At 37.4% G+C, this 13,870-nt stretch overlaps 1 protein-coding gene across 1 annotated transcript in view; it reads right to left on the bottom strand.

The window, feature by feature from the left end:
* The window catches only part of HBP1 (HMG-box transcription factor 1), a 30,004-nt gene extending 18,087 nt beyond the window's left edge, over positions 1 to 11,917 (bottom strand). Inside the window, exons 1-3 of the mRNA XM_090287342.1 lie at positions 11,844 to 11,917; positions 3,196 to 3,379; positions 1,625 to 1,853 (exon numbers count right to left, since the gene is read on the bottom strand). Of these exons, the coding sequence (XP_090143468.1) occupies positions 1,625 to 1,853; positions 3,196 to 3,379; positions 11,844 to 11,858 (428 nt within the window). The 5' untranslated portion in view covers positions 11,859 to 11,917. The remainder of the gene's footprint in view (positions 1 to 1,624; positions 1,854 to 3,195; positions 3,380 to 11,843) is intronic.
* Between the last annotated feature and the right edge of the window lie 1,953 nt (positions 11,918 to 13,870).

Raw genomic sequence — 13,870 nt, 5'->3', positions numbered from 1 at the left:
GTAGGAAGAAGGGAAGCATAGAAAATGCTGCAGAGAATAAATTTACATCTTCAAGGAGATACTCCTTTATTTATGATTTTATTTATATTGATTTTCTTCTAAAGGATTTACTCAACTTTCCATGATCTATATTATTAATCATCATAAGGTGAAAAATGAAAAGTATCATCTGTAAACTAGAAAGGAGAATGGGAGAAGAAAGCCCAATAGTAAAATCAAGTTTTTGTTTTTTAACGTAAAATAATTTTCAGCTTTTTGATTATTAAGACTGTAACAAAAACTGGGACTATAAAGGAAGTAGTACTCTAAAAGGCAAGTTTTCTGTCCTGTGGAAATTTTATCGAATTAAACTCAAATTAACTAAAATAAATTTGCTCTAAACAAGACCAGTATCTGATGAATAAAAGAAAAGCAACAAAATTAGAAGGTTGTAAGAAAACCAAAAAATTTATTCTTTAGCAAAGAATTATACTAACTTAAGAACACTTACCAAAATTCAGTTATTTCTACATCCCCTAGTATAAACTATGGTCTGTCCACCCACATGAATGCAAATCTGGGCATTTCTCCCCACTACAAACTATCATATTTATCTGTGTCTTTTTACATAAATGATTTTATTATTTTAGAGATAATTAATAAAATATTATCCACTTAGGTCTGATTAGGAATCTTGTTTGAAAGTTGCCATAATTTTATAGCACAACTTATTTTCTTAAACACCGGTCTGGGTGTATAAAACAAGAGTTTTCACCAATGGGAGTCTACTCTTTGACAGTTTTAAGATCAGCTAATTTTAGTATTAGCAAACAGATAAATAACATAAGGTCACATACACTGGAAGAAAATGAACTTAGACAAAAGAGAAACTGAACTGAAGTTTGATACAAGTTTTAAAATATGGTGTTTGTTATAATTACAGCTATTTGAACAAATACAATTTTCATTTCAATAAGTAGAAATATAGTATAATAAAAGTATTTCTTGGTCTGACTCATTTTCTGGTGATTTTAAAATATTTACAAATATTTTCCACTCTGCTGTTTCCATATCACTTTTACTTAATTTTCAGAGTATGAAATCATATTATTGAGTGAAATAGTTATTCCATCATTATAAGAAGCATCCTCGTCGGCAGCCGTCCGTCTCGAGAGACGATGGTGTAGCTTCTTAAGAGTCTATCTGCACGGCCGAGAATGGCCGTGCAGTCCGACTCGGGAGTGACATGGTATCTGTCTCCTCCCGTGTTGAATCGACATCTTGCGATGACGCTGAAGCTACAGAGCCTGGGCAGGGTGATATGGAGGGCCAGCTGTTGCCCATGCAGCAGACCCCCCCTCTCTTCGCAGCTGAAGGATCCAAGGGAAAGACGGAGTCAATACAGCTTGGGTTCAGGTGCGCCGCAGGAGTTGCCGGTGTTGACTACAACGTCGAACCGCCTTAGGGACTCCGGCTCCGGATTTTCTGTCGGGGTTTACTAATTCTAACGATTTTAGTTAAATGCCAATTTAAGTAAATCATTCATTAAATGGTTAATAGAACTACTTTTAAAACAAGAAAAAGATCATTAATAGCTACTTGTAATGCTAGAAGTTTTCAATAAAAATATAAATAATTTTCTTACCTGTTATAAAACGAGCACTGCATAAGTGGACTTTGTGGACTGGTGGCGATATTTGCTAATTCTGTTAGCCAATCCACCTCATTTTCACGGTAAGTATTTTCTGGTATGTCTGAGGTATTTTGGTTCCAAGATGGTCTTGGATATTCTTGATGTGAAACATCTGAACTTAGCTGGTATATGGCAGATTGGGTAGGATCACTTTGAACAGCCTGAAGTTCAGGAAGGTCATCTGCAAATAAATACTCAAAATTATAAAAGGGGTATTACTAAAACAGGGCAGTACTATCATTATAGTTGAAAGAGAAGTCCTCAAACTTAGCTGATAAATTTTGTGAGAGGAAAAGAATAAATTCAAAAAATTTTTGTTAAAAAGTGACATCTAGTGCATTAAAGGTCAACAGAACTTAGTAGAAAAGTGAATCCAACGAATGTAAATGTAGTAATAACTTCACTACTTAAACCATGCAATTTGCACAAACTCTTGACAGACTAGAAAAACAAGGTTTCTTGTTTTTTTTTTCCCCAGCTTTTTAATACTTTATGGAGGAGAAATCCATATACTGAGACATTTTTATATGAATACATTAATGAGGACAAAGGCATTTTATGTGTGCATATATGTACTTATTATTTACATACTTTTATTTTTATTCACTGTTACACAAGATTACTGCAATAATAAAAACAACAATTTTCAAAGATAAGAGAAAAATCATATTATAAAATTTTAGGTACTATTTATTCAACTTTATATATGCCAAATCATTCCTGATTTCCTCCTGAAACCTAAAATGTGATGGTGCAGGATCAATTACTGATTAAAATTGTGTCTTTGCTCAATAGTAACTACTACTCAGTGAATCATAGGGCCCAGTAAACTCTTGGCGCTCAAACAGGTTTATGTCCCAAAACCTTGAGGACCTTCAAATTCCCACACAGCACTCCAGCACATAATCTAATCTCTATTTCATCTTTTGTAAAATGAGGATAATCGTATCTTCTCAGGGTTTTTGTGAACATTAGAAAAACTACATATAAAATGGGGACAAAGCCAATCTACAAAGCTGGGCAGCAAGGCAAGGTTACTCATTAGCTGTTTACTCTTCAAAATCTCAAAGTAATATAATTCAAAATTATACCTCAACAAGCCTACACATTTCTACAGGTCACATATCTATGAAGTAGATCAGCAATAGCGATAACTGCAAACAACAGACCTTCAAGTTTCAAGGGTCCACTGTAATTTCCCCATATGAACAAACTAGCCATGAAGAGCTCATTGGGAGGTTTCAAAATAACACCCACACAGCAGTTTTCCTAAGGTGTTTAACAACCCCATCTTTACCCACAAAGTAAGGCAAGTTAGTATAATAATTTGTAAATGAGTCTCTATGATAACCATAAATAGTTCAAATTTATGTTGGTTTCAAGTAATATTTTAGAAGCAACAAGAGGCCACTGAAAACTAATACAAAAAACTTCACATACTTTTTAGCAGTTCAAGGTAGGCTGAACATGGAAAGTAATCTGAATTTCAGTGAGATTCCTAAAAAGTTTTAAATTTTGTTTACCAAGCTCCATGTGTTCATCACAGGAGTTATAGCCAGGTGATGATGGCAAATTTTCATTACACTGCAGCAACTCCAATGAGTCATTCATTCCTGAAGCTCTCTTGTCCATTACCAGCAGGAGTTTCTGTACTGCATTGGGCATCTGATTTGTCTTCACTTCCCACACCATGTTATGGTGCTCCGACTTTAAAATAATATAAGGAAAAAAATGTAAAATCATATGACCCAAATTTACATAAGTATAAAGTCAATCAGAGACATCACAATGTTGTATCTTTAATTTATACATTGCTGTTTGTATCCCCATCAAATCCTTTGGACCAGGATGACTCCCTGATATCTTGGCCTACATCCACTAACCTAAATTATGCCCAAATCCCAAAGGATTAATATCTTGAATTTATAAGTCCTTTTTTCTAAAGAAAAATAGCAGTTTTGAATCAAGTTCTCTCTTTCATATCCCAGTACTGAGACCAACAAAACCTTTTTTTAACTTGTATCCTCAAACTTAAAATTAACAAACTTTCTTCAATTAAATTCAGACTAAAATATTTTATTTTTTTCATTTGTTGAAGATTCTATTTTAATTTCTCTATTTACTGTGTTATTTTGTTTTCATATCTTCTAAAAGTAAACAAGTTTATCACTCTTAAAATTATATTTTATAAAGAACATTTGAGTTTCTTAAAATGGCCATACAGCATACTCTCATAAAAATATAAATGTTCTTATGTCTTCTTAATGAGAATTGGAAGCCTAGCCATAATAAAGAGACACCTGTCCTTCTGACTAGGCTATTATTTCTAGAAAAATGAATACAAATCATGGGAGATTGAGCTAAATAAATAGTAAATCTATTTTCAAGGCCACAAAGTTATCACAAGGAAGAAAATAATACAGGTTAACACACCTAGATAATTTCTCAGGGAAGTCCACCAACTAAATTTTGTTATGAGAGTAAATGTGGTTATACCTTTTACACTGTTGCCTTTGGACATTACCAAATAGGTAATTTAACACAGGCAACAGGAGCAGGAAGATTTCCTGATTTCTCAGGCTCTACTCCAAATCTCATTTTTCAAAAAGTTCTGAGCTAATAGGAAATAAACCAAAATTTTTGGAAACATATCTTTTCCTCAACATAAAAAAAATATATTTGTTAAAAGTCACTAACAGTACCCCGGTTCGGCTAATCAAAAAAGGAAGTGAAAAGATGTTAAATGCTTAATATTTATACCAGAGCTTTCGACGTCATGACATACTTATCAAAAATACTAGCAATATTGACAATATTTTTCTACAAAGTCCTTTTCATAATCTTTTAAATTACAAAAATGTTCTTCCTATAAGATATACAGTCACTGTGGCAAAAATGTAAAAAGCATATATATATTTTTTAAAGTAAATTATTTCTAATCAACTAAATTTAGATACTGTCAACATTTTGGTGCATTATCTGACATCTCTTTTTCATGCAGATACCCACAATCATATTTTTCTTCACATATCTTGTCCTTTGTGTAAGTTCATAAGCATTTTCCTGTGTCATTAATTTTTTCAAATATCCATTTTAAATAGATAACATACATCATATGGATGTACCAAAATTCACTTTTTCTCCTATTGCTGAACATGCTGTTCCCATTTTCTTCACTCTTCTAGATAATATGTTAAAAATATATAAGAATGTAAATGCAGTATTTGTTTACATTTGATTATTTCTTTAGATTCTTAACAGGTGGATGGCAACTAAATATCTTCCTAAGGTTCTTGATACATACAGCCAAACTGCATATTGCCTTAGTTTATTTTCTGATGTTCTATTTTGTTTGCTTTCTGTCTGCATGCCTCAAAAATGACGCATATCCTGGACACTGCTTTAGAGCCTTACTCAGTATCAACTGAATGGGGTAGTAAAAAGGGCACTGGGTTTAGTGTAAGAAAACAGAGGTTTGATTCCAGCTTATCACTTACTAAATATATGACCTAAGCGACTGAGCTTCTCTCTAAACTTAATTATATTCATATGTAAATAGGGTTAATGACACCTGCCCAAATTTCTTCGAGAGTAGTTTTAAGGATGAACTGAAACAAAGTGAGTGGAAAAAGTGTAAAATGACCTTTGTTTTAAAAGATTTTATTTATTTTTAGAGAGGGGAACGGAGGGAGAAAGAGGGAGAAAAACATCAATGTGTGGTTGTCTCTCATGCACCCCCAACTGGGGATCTGGGCTGCAACCCGACATGTGCCCTGACTGAGAATTGAACCAGTGACTCTTTGGTTTGCAGGATGGAGTGCAATTCACTGAGCCACACCAGCCAGGGCTAAAATGACTTCTTTAAAAATTTTGTTTTATTTAGAGTGACACAGGACAAATATACATACTTTTGACACTTAATGTCCTAAATAGAACAGTTACTGAGACTGAGAATACTTAAGACTAGAGAGCTATTCAACTTCAGCAGTTTCCTCTCTGGGAAATATTATAAGTTATCCAACATACCTCAATAAAAGTTATGTGTCATGCCATTCCTTTGGGCAAGTAATAGTCTATCTAAGATATTTTTGAGGCATTTGCAAGAAATTAACTCCTTTCCAGTTTAGTATATGTACTGATTAATCAATCTTATTATATAAAGTGGTTATTGAAAATCTAATGGGGGAGTGTAACAATTTCCTACAAAATTGATGGCTTCATGAAATATGATTAGTCACAAATTGATTTAGGTAAAAAATGGTCAAAATCATGATTCTGAGCCTCTGCGTTCTTGCTGCAAAAATCAAGCAAACTTAGTGATTCTCAACCCTTGTGACACATGAAATTGTGTAGTACTTCCAACAAAATAATACCCAGGCTCCTCCTCCAGAGAATTGATTTATTTGGTCTGGGGTACAGCCCTGTGTAGTGGTTATTTGTTTGCTTTTAAAATAACCCCAAATGCAGTGTGAGAACAAGTGGCCTAAAAATGACAGCCAAATTCCTTTTTGCTTAAAAAAATACTTATATTTACTTAATATATACTACATTCAAAATACTAGTTTCAATGTTAGTACTCAATGATGAATCATGAACCTCAATGAAACCTACTTCAGTAGAAAAATGTTAAGTTAATGACCATATTACAGATCAGGGCTTTGCTATGAATGAGTAAAAAAGAAAAGAAGGGAGGTCTCCAAGCAAAAGAAATTCACATGACCAAACGTACAATTAGGGAAGTACTGAATGAGAGCAGGACAAAGAATCCAGCATTACCAGACAGTAGGATGGCCTCATGTTTATTGTGGTCATGGATGCTAAGGCTGGAAGGGTAGACTGAGATCAGAATCTTCAATCCTAGTGCAGGAAAATTGGTTTGTTTTTTGTAGATAAAAATGACAACTCTGAAATTAGGCTGCCTGAGTTTATATATCAAATCTGTTATTTACTATGTTCCCTGAACAATTTATTTAAAATCTTTATGCCTTGTTATAAAATGTTAGTAATAAAAGCATCTACCTCATAGATTGTTGTAAAAACTCAATGAGCCAATTAATGCAAAAAGCTTACAACAGTTCCCAACACAGAGCAAACCCAAGCAGTGACTATTAGCTATTATCAGACAATGGGGAACCGCTTAAGATTTTGGAAGAGAGGTCTGACATTTTCGTCATTTCTATACAAAATCATATTGAAACACTACATGAATGTGCAAGAACATCAATAACAAATATTTGAGGGAAAGTGTATTAAAGACAGAATGTATTAACATTCTCAACTTCTATCCATGTAAGCCACCTGTTCCTAGCTTCCTTTGCAAGAGTTCATATCAGTACAGATTCCTTAACTTAGTAATGCCTAAGACAAGAGAGGAACTAGTCATTCTATAAATCCTTTACATATAGATATGATCTGCTTAATTCAGCCCCAGCTTTAATCTTAAACTTGAAAGTGTTCTTTTTACCTTTAAAATGAAATTCAGAGGTTGCCCACATATATATATCTCCTCAGAGCTATCCTTAAGTATATGAAACAGTGTTGGTTCATGGATCCACACAAGCAGTGTTGCAGTTTGTCTACCTCCCCCCACCCCCAACTCTGCAGAACTCTGATTTTCTCATTCTTTGCACCTAGTTTTTTTCTTCCTATCAACAGGTCCTGCACTGTCCACCATTCACCATTAACTCCTTGCAACTACCATTTCTTCAGCACCTAGCCTTAGTTACCTACCAATAACCCGTCACAATATTCCTCAGATGAAGTAAAATAAAAACATTAATTTCAAAACAGAGCTACCTACAAATAATAAAAGGGGACAAATAAATACTTGGTGAACTTGTATTTGCACAACTTATTGTTGCTGGCTACCAAAAGCTGGTCTTGAGATAATGGAGATTTTGCTACTGTAAACCTCTGTAGAGTAATTGGGAGCACAGACTTAGTCAACAGACTTGTATTTCACTCTTGTAGGCCATGTCACCTTGGGTAGTCACTGAAACTCAAGACTTACAGTATCTCTTCTTATACACAGGGCTTGTGCGAGAATTAAATACATGAAAGCAAAATTCAAACCCACATACAAACTTAAAGCTTTTGGCTCTCATTTTTTTGTCAAACTATTTGTGGGAAGCAAGGTCCCTGATACACTAAAAGAATACGAGAGGACTCCGTACTAGAAAATGCTCCCCTCTCCCATACATTATACCAAGTAGACATTCATTCTGAATAACAAGTTCCTCTTTCAAATATTTCCTAGTAGAGTTAAACCTATTGTTCATTCATACTTTTATATTCTGCTTTGGTAATACAGGATTCACATGTTATCTCTTCACTAAGTCACTGATTCTAGAACGGGAAAAGTAACATTCTCTAGCAATTGTATTTTGAAATGTCATATACAGTATTACAAAATTTTTTTAAAGATCTGATTTATTTATTTTTAGAGAGAGGAGAAGGGAGGAAGAGAGGGAGAAAAGCAGCAATGTGTGGTAGCCTCTTGCACACCCCCGACTGGGAACCTGGCCCACAACCCAGGCATGTGCCCTGACTGGGAATTGAACCGGAGACCCTTTGGTTCACAGGCCAGCGCTCAATCCTTTGAGCCACACCAGCCAGGGCTAGTATTACAAATTTTTACTGGGTAGGATTGGGCAGACCCTATTGCTTTTGTTTAGCATACTTTCCGAAGTACAGTCACAAAATCTTAGATAAGAGACTAAGAGAGGACCAGAAATAACTAAATTTCAGTTATAATGAAAAAAAAAAAAAAGAACAAAGTTTTACTAAATACTACCAACTCCATGCAGACCATTTCCACAGTCTGTTAAATCTTATATAGCCTCAAAACAGCTCTGTGAACAAAGTTTATTACGAATGAGGAAAATAGGATTCTGCCAACTGAAAGGGACCATTTTCTTTTTGAAACGAATTGAGAAAAATGACATAATGGATAGACCAACATAAGTTAGACTACTACTTTCAAGTGGCTATTCTTCCCTCAATCCTTAGCTTTCCATAGACTTCAAAGAAATGAGCTCCTATACGCTATCCCCTAACCCTGAAGGACTCTATACCAAATACAAATTGTTTGGGAGCAAAGGATGAAGAAAAGGCAATTTGCAATGAATTTCTGTCGCTAATATGAGAAGTGAGGTATTTAAAAGTGGATTATATAATTCCAAGCTAAATGACCTCCATAATAAACTATGTTAAATGCAACTTTCTGCACAAAAAGTAGTTGGGGGCCTTAATGTAGTTCTTTCAGAAAAATTTCCGTGGAACTTGAAACAAAAGTTTTGAAAGAACTGTTTCAACAATTTGCCATTGTGCTGGGGACTGATACACCCAGCAGTGAGTGGTATTCTTCTGGTAAAATACACTACTGTAGAATACCACTTACTACCTATATGACTAAAGAACTTAACCTCTATGCCTCAGTTTCCTTATTTGTAAATGGGACCAGAACCTGTTTACCTATAATTACTGTAGATATAAAAAATACTACATCCCACACGCTTACCTGATACCAAAGCACTCTTCTATCTCACTGCTGCCCAAACCAGACTCCTTGCCTTTGCTAGACACTGCCAAATCACAGCTACAGAAATTATTATTAATTCTGAGCTGATATGACACAAAATACTGATATCGATGAAGGTAACAGAAAACGCGTACTAAACCACTAAAAGAAGCCATGCACAAACCTGTTTAAAAGAGGACTGTCACTTCAAATAGATTCAAGATGAGTCACTGTATGAAAAAAACTTGAAATCTAAAATTCATACATGAAACTCGTTTTCATAAACTTGTTTGTAATTCTAAGAAATTCTAATTACCTATAAGAACTTGTGAAAAAAGCTTTTCTAAGCTAGTAATTTTTAAAATTTACAACTGTATTAGGAGAAAACTATTTTTCTATTCTTTATGGAAAATGATAGTTTAAGTTATGATATGAAGCACCAAAGTAAATACAGACCAAACTATGAAGGAATATCACCAATGTGTCAGGTAATTAATAATATAATTTTTCCCAAATTCTGTGGTATATAAGGTATGTCAGCTTTAAAATATTTTTTATTATGATCTATATTTTCATTCTACGTATTCACTTTCATATTTAAAATATAATACATACAAAATACCTGGCATTCTCATTAACATGGTAGTATCTTTTTATAACTTATGACAGGAAAAAATGATTATCTTCATTTCAAACAGAAATGAAAGACATCAGCTTGCAATTCTCTCTCCACGAAATCTTCAGGGCCTAGGAGTTATTCATTCATTAAGACCAGGCTATATATGACCTCCGTTGAGCACTTGTATAGTGACAAGAGTCCAAAGAAATGAAAATACAATGGGGGAGCCCATTCTTTAAAGTGACAGTACCATTTGAAGTCTGACAGGCACGCACTGTGAAGTATGGAAGATTATGGAGACAGGTGTGCAGGGAAATCTTGGGAGAAGATAACCTTTTAACTAATGTATAAGTGAACAAAAGGGAAGGGCTTCCCAGGCAGGAAAAAAAGGTAATTGGACTTGTAAAGCTACATAAAATGGAACAGAAAGTAAAATCAAATTTTCATTCTATAAATATTAGTCAAGTTAGAATGAACAACAGTATTCTGCTGTAAAGTGGCTTCCTCAAAAGCATAAAGTAGCTCAAAAACTTAAGAGTGAATTTAATTATTTTGAATATAAATTCAAATTTCATTAAAACTTGCTAAATATTGCCAACCCAGCAAGAACTGGGTAAGTTTAATCAAGGAAATCGAACAGAAGATCTTAACACTCTCGGTTAGCAAGGTAAAGCAAAACAGCTGGAAAATAAAGAGTAAGCAAAGACCAAAAGTTCTAGGGATACATTACAAAGGTAGATTATCAACAGTTAAACAGAAAAGTAATCACAAATGTTAAAATTATCGTAATTCTCAAAAGTGAACTTTAATTTCAAAACTACTGTTCGGAGTCATCTGTTACGGCTACTTAGATGGAATTGTTGGTAGGACTCCAACACTTCCTAGTATAACTCCCTTTTACCCTCCCATTTTATGGCATTAGTGGCATCCTGAGCTAAAAACTCTTGAATATTGCTCTGCTGTCAGTGCTCCTTTTAAAAACAATTATTGCTGAAGACTTCTTGAGAATTAACTCAGAAGCGAGTACAATTCCCTACACAGTATGCAGCGTTTAAATAAGCTACAAAAACCGGGCCCCCAACGGTCGACTTCGCCTGGATACTTTTTTGTTTTAATCCGCCTGAGGCAGCAGCAAAGGTTGGAAGGCGGAGACTGGAATCGCCTGCCAAGTCTCGGCTCGGGTCACAGAGGCAGCGCCCGCAGGTCCATCCCCCACCCTCTTTCGCCATTCATCGCGTTCCCCTCCCCTCCCCCAATCATGTGACCACAGCCTGGACTCCAAGCTTGTTTTTCCCCTCCGCTCAGCCCCACCGCGCAGGCGCCTCAGAGTCCATTCATTCGAACTGCGTAACAATGAGCCCGGGGGCCCCGTGGCTCTGTGAGCTCCCCAACTAGTCTCGAGCCTCTCTGGGGCCGGAGTGAGGTAGCGCCTCACTCGGGTCCCCTACCCCCGGCCGGCACCTCACCGTCGGCCAACCTCCGACCCTCCACCCACATGCGGGGAGTTGGAAGTCAAACTTTCCTGGGCAGCCCAGGGGCCTCCGCGGCCCCTTCCCCGGCCCAGAAACCCCCCATTTCCTCACCAGGTACTGCCACCCGCCGCATTACCTGGCTCAGAACTAAGTCCTCGCCGACTCCTCCCCGCTCCCGACACCCCTCGAGCCGCTCTGCCGCGAAGCCCAGGTGAGCTCGCGCAGGGCGCTGGTCCAGTGGGTTCGAGCACGCAGTTACCGGACAGTTAACTGCCCCAACTGCGAGGGAAGCTTTTCAAGGACGAAGAGCGAGGACCCAAGCTCGCCCGGCCGTCTGTTCTCCTCGGGATCCTGCCCCTCCCTGCCCCACCCCCACCCCTTCCCGAACTAAAAGACAACAAACCCGCCGCGGAGTGCGGGCAGTCCCGGCGCGGGAGGCCCTGGCCGCGACAACACCACCAGCAGCTCGTGTACCCCCTCTCCGACTGAAGCAGGCCTCCCCGATACGGATTACTGCTCTCACCACCGCTCTTACTCCTCAACCGAAACTTTCCTACTTACCAAACCCGTCGCCATTACCAAGTCTTTCAAGCTTCGCCTTCCCCCTCCCCTCAACCCCCTGGGGGTTGAGCCTCCGTCCAGCTCTTTCACCCTCTTATTGGCTTGCAGAACTGCCATTCGATCTTTTTCCTTTCCCATTGGGTGATACCGTGGTCCGTCTCGGAGGCGGGCTTGTATTGACTTTTGTGTTGTGTTTACTGGAGAAGATGACATGTCAATCACTAGAATAAGCGCTTCGGATTGGATTGCTGCCGAGACTCCGGGGACACTCTCCAAACTTTACCCCCGAAATGGATTGTGGGTTCGTAGTCTCAGCAGTGCTTCGTACTTCTCGGAAATCACACGCTGGTGGAACCGGTTAGACTACATATCCCAGAGGTGCGTGAACAGCGCAGTCTTGATAGTAAACAAGAGTCATAGGGACACGTGTATCAGCTCGTTTGTTTTGGTGTCTGAGACAAAGGGGGGGAGGCGGAGGAAGGGAGTATTTAAAAGATTTGGTCTCTTTTCCTCCGGACTGGTCGCAGCACTCAAAGCAGATCCAGTCTCTCGCAATACCCGTTCCCGGTCATGAACAGCCAGTGTCTCGCTGCTCAGAGTTTGGCAGCAGGCCAAGGTATTGTTTTAGCCCTAGGGGAAGGAGATGACTACCCAAGCGGAAACAGTGCAACCTCGCGAGGGACCTAGTCACCCACAAATCGCGATTCCAGTCATGATGGGGACAATAAAGGTGGCGCTGGGCTCCAGTGGGAAAAACCATGTTTTCTTTATCCTGAGCCTTTCCTCGTCACCCCCAGAACAGTAACTTAAGATTTCTTTGCCAACTCAATTCAGGTCACCCAAGATTTGTTGCCGGCTATACGCCAGGCACTGAGAGCCTTGGGAAGGGGCAGTTGAGAGAGAAGTTTAGGGTCTGGAGAATTTACAGAGCTGTAACGACGGGTGCTTTGAAATTGAGGGGAGTCAAAACGGTGTTTTCTATTTTGACCAGCTTGCTCATTGGTTACAGTAATACAGAGGGTTATAATGTGACTTAAACTGATTTAATTTGTGAATCATTATCTTAAGTTTCTCTGGTGAGTATTTATTTGGTAACCAATTTTCCCCTCTCAGTGGCTTCCCATTGATTAGAGAATGTCTTTCCACTTCGTTTCCACTAGGAGTTCCTCCTTCAATTACTAATTCTCTGACTCAGCAAAGGAGGATGGCTTCTCTGCTTTACAGTTCCCTTCACTTTAAACATGACTGTCCATGACAGCCCATTTAGCCTATAATTGATACGTTTACCATTCACATTACAAAGACATTATTAAGCCTATCCCCTTTGAACCTTTAGTGTTTAATCATTTAAGCTATGCTTTAGGTTTTATATCTTTACATCGTTATATGTATGCTTAAAGTTTAAGAGGAGGAAAACTTACATACTGAGAAATCAGTGAAGTTAAATTTTTGAAAAGAGCCTGAAATCATAGCTAATTATTTCTTTAGTTAATTACATTTCTTGAATTTTTAGATCTGCCTTAAAGCCACATAACAAATCAAGAAATCCAAAATTACCCTATATGTTGAAACAAGTATTCAAATTCTTTTTAGGAATTCCCTGTTTGAATGCTTGAAGTGAATTATAGAATAGTCCTTCCTACCATGTGATCAAAGGTTTACTTTCCACAATCACAAATAGTAATCAAACATATTTTTTTCTAAAAATAACTCAGAATGCCAACAAAATTGCCAGAATTTTTCCCTGAGGAAAAAGGACAGGCTTTCAATGTATCATTCAAAAGAGTGTAATAGAGTGATCCAAAAAAAGAGCTTGACTGTGTCCATGCAATTCTGTATATCCTTATTTTCTTCCTCCTTTATTTTTTTTTCAGTAGAGTTACATTATGCCCCTAAATTGAAAAAGGAGCTCCATTGTTAAACTTGTTGACAAAAAGAAATGGAATTCACCTATCCATTTAAAATTAAAATTAGATATTAATATCAAAATCCCTCCAGGAAACTGAAAAGCTTCCCCTCACCGCCCC

Source organism: Furipterus horrens, unplaced genomic scaffold (genome assembly GCF_987537825.1).
Source record: "Furipterus horrens unplaced genomic scaffold, mFurHor1.1.pri manual_scaffold_9, whole genome shotgun sequence".
In the NCBI taxonomy this organism is placed as follows: Eukaryota; Metazoa; Chordata; class Mammalia; order Chiroptera; family Furipteridae; genus Furipterus; species Furipterus horrens.
The sequence above is the reverse complement of the archived record's forward strand: the minus strand, read 5'-3'. Positions and strand labels throughout refer to the sequence as shown.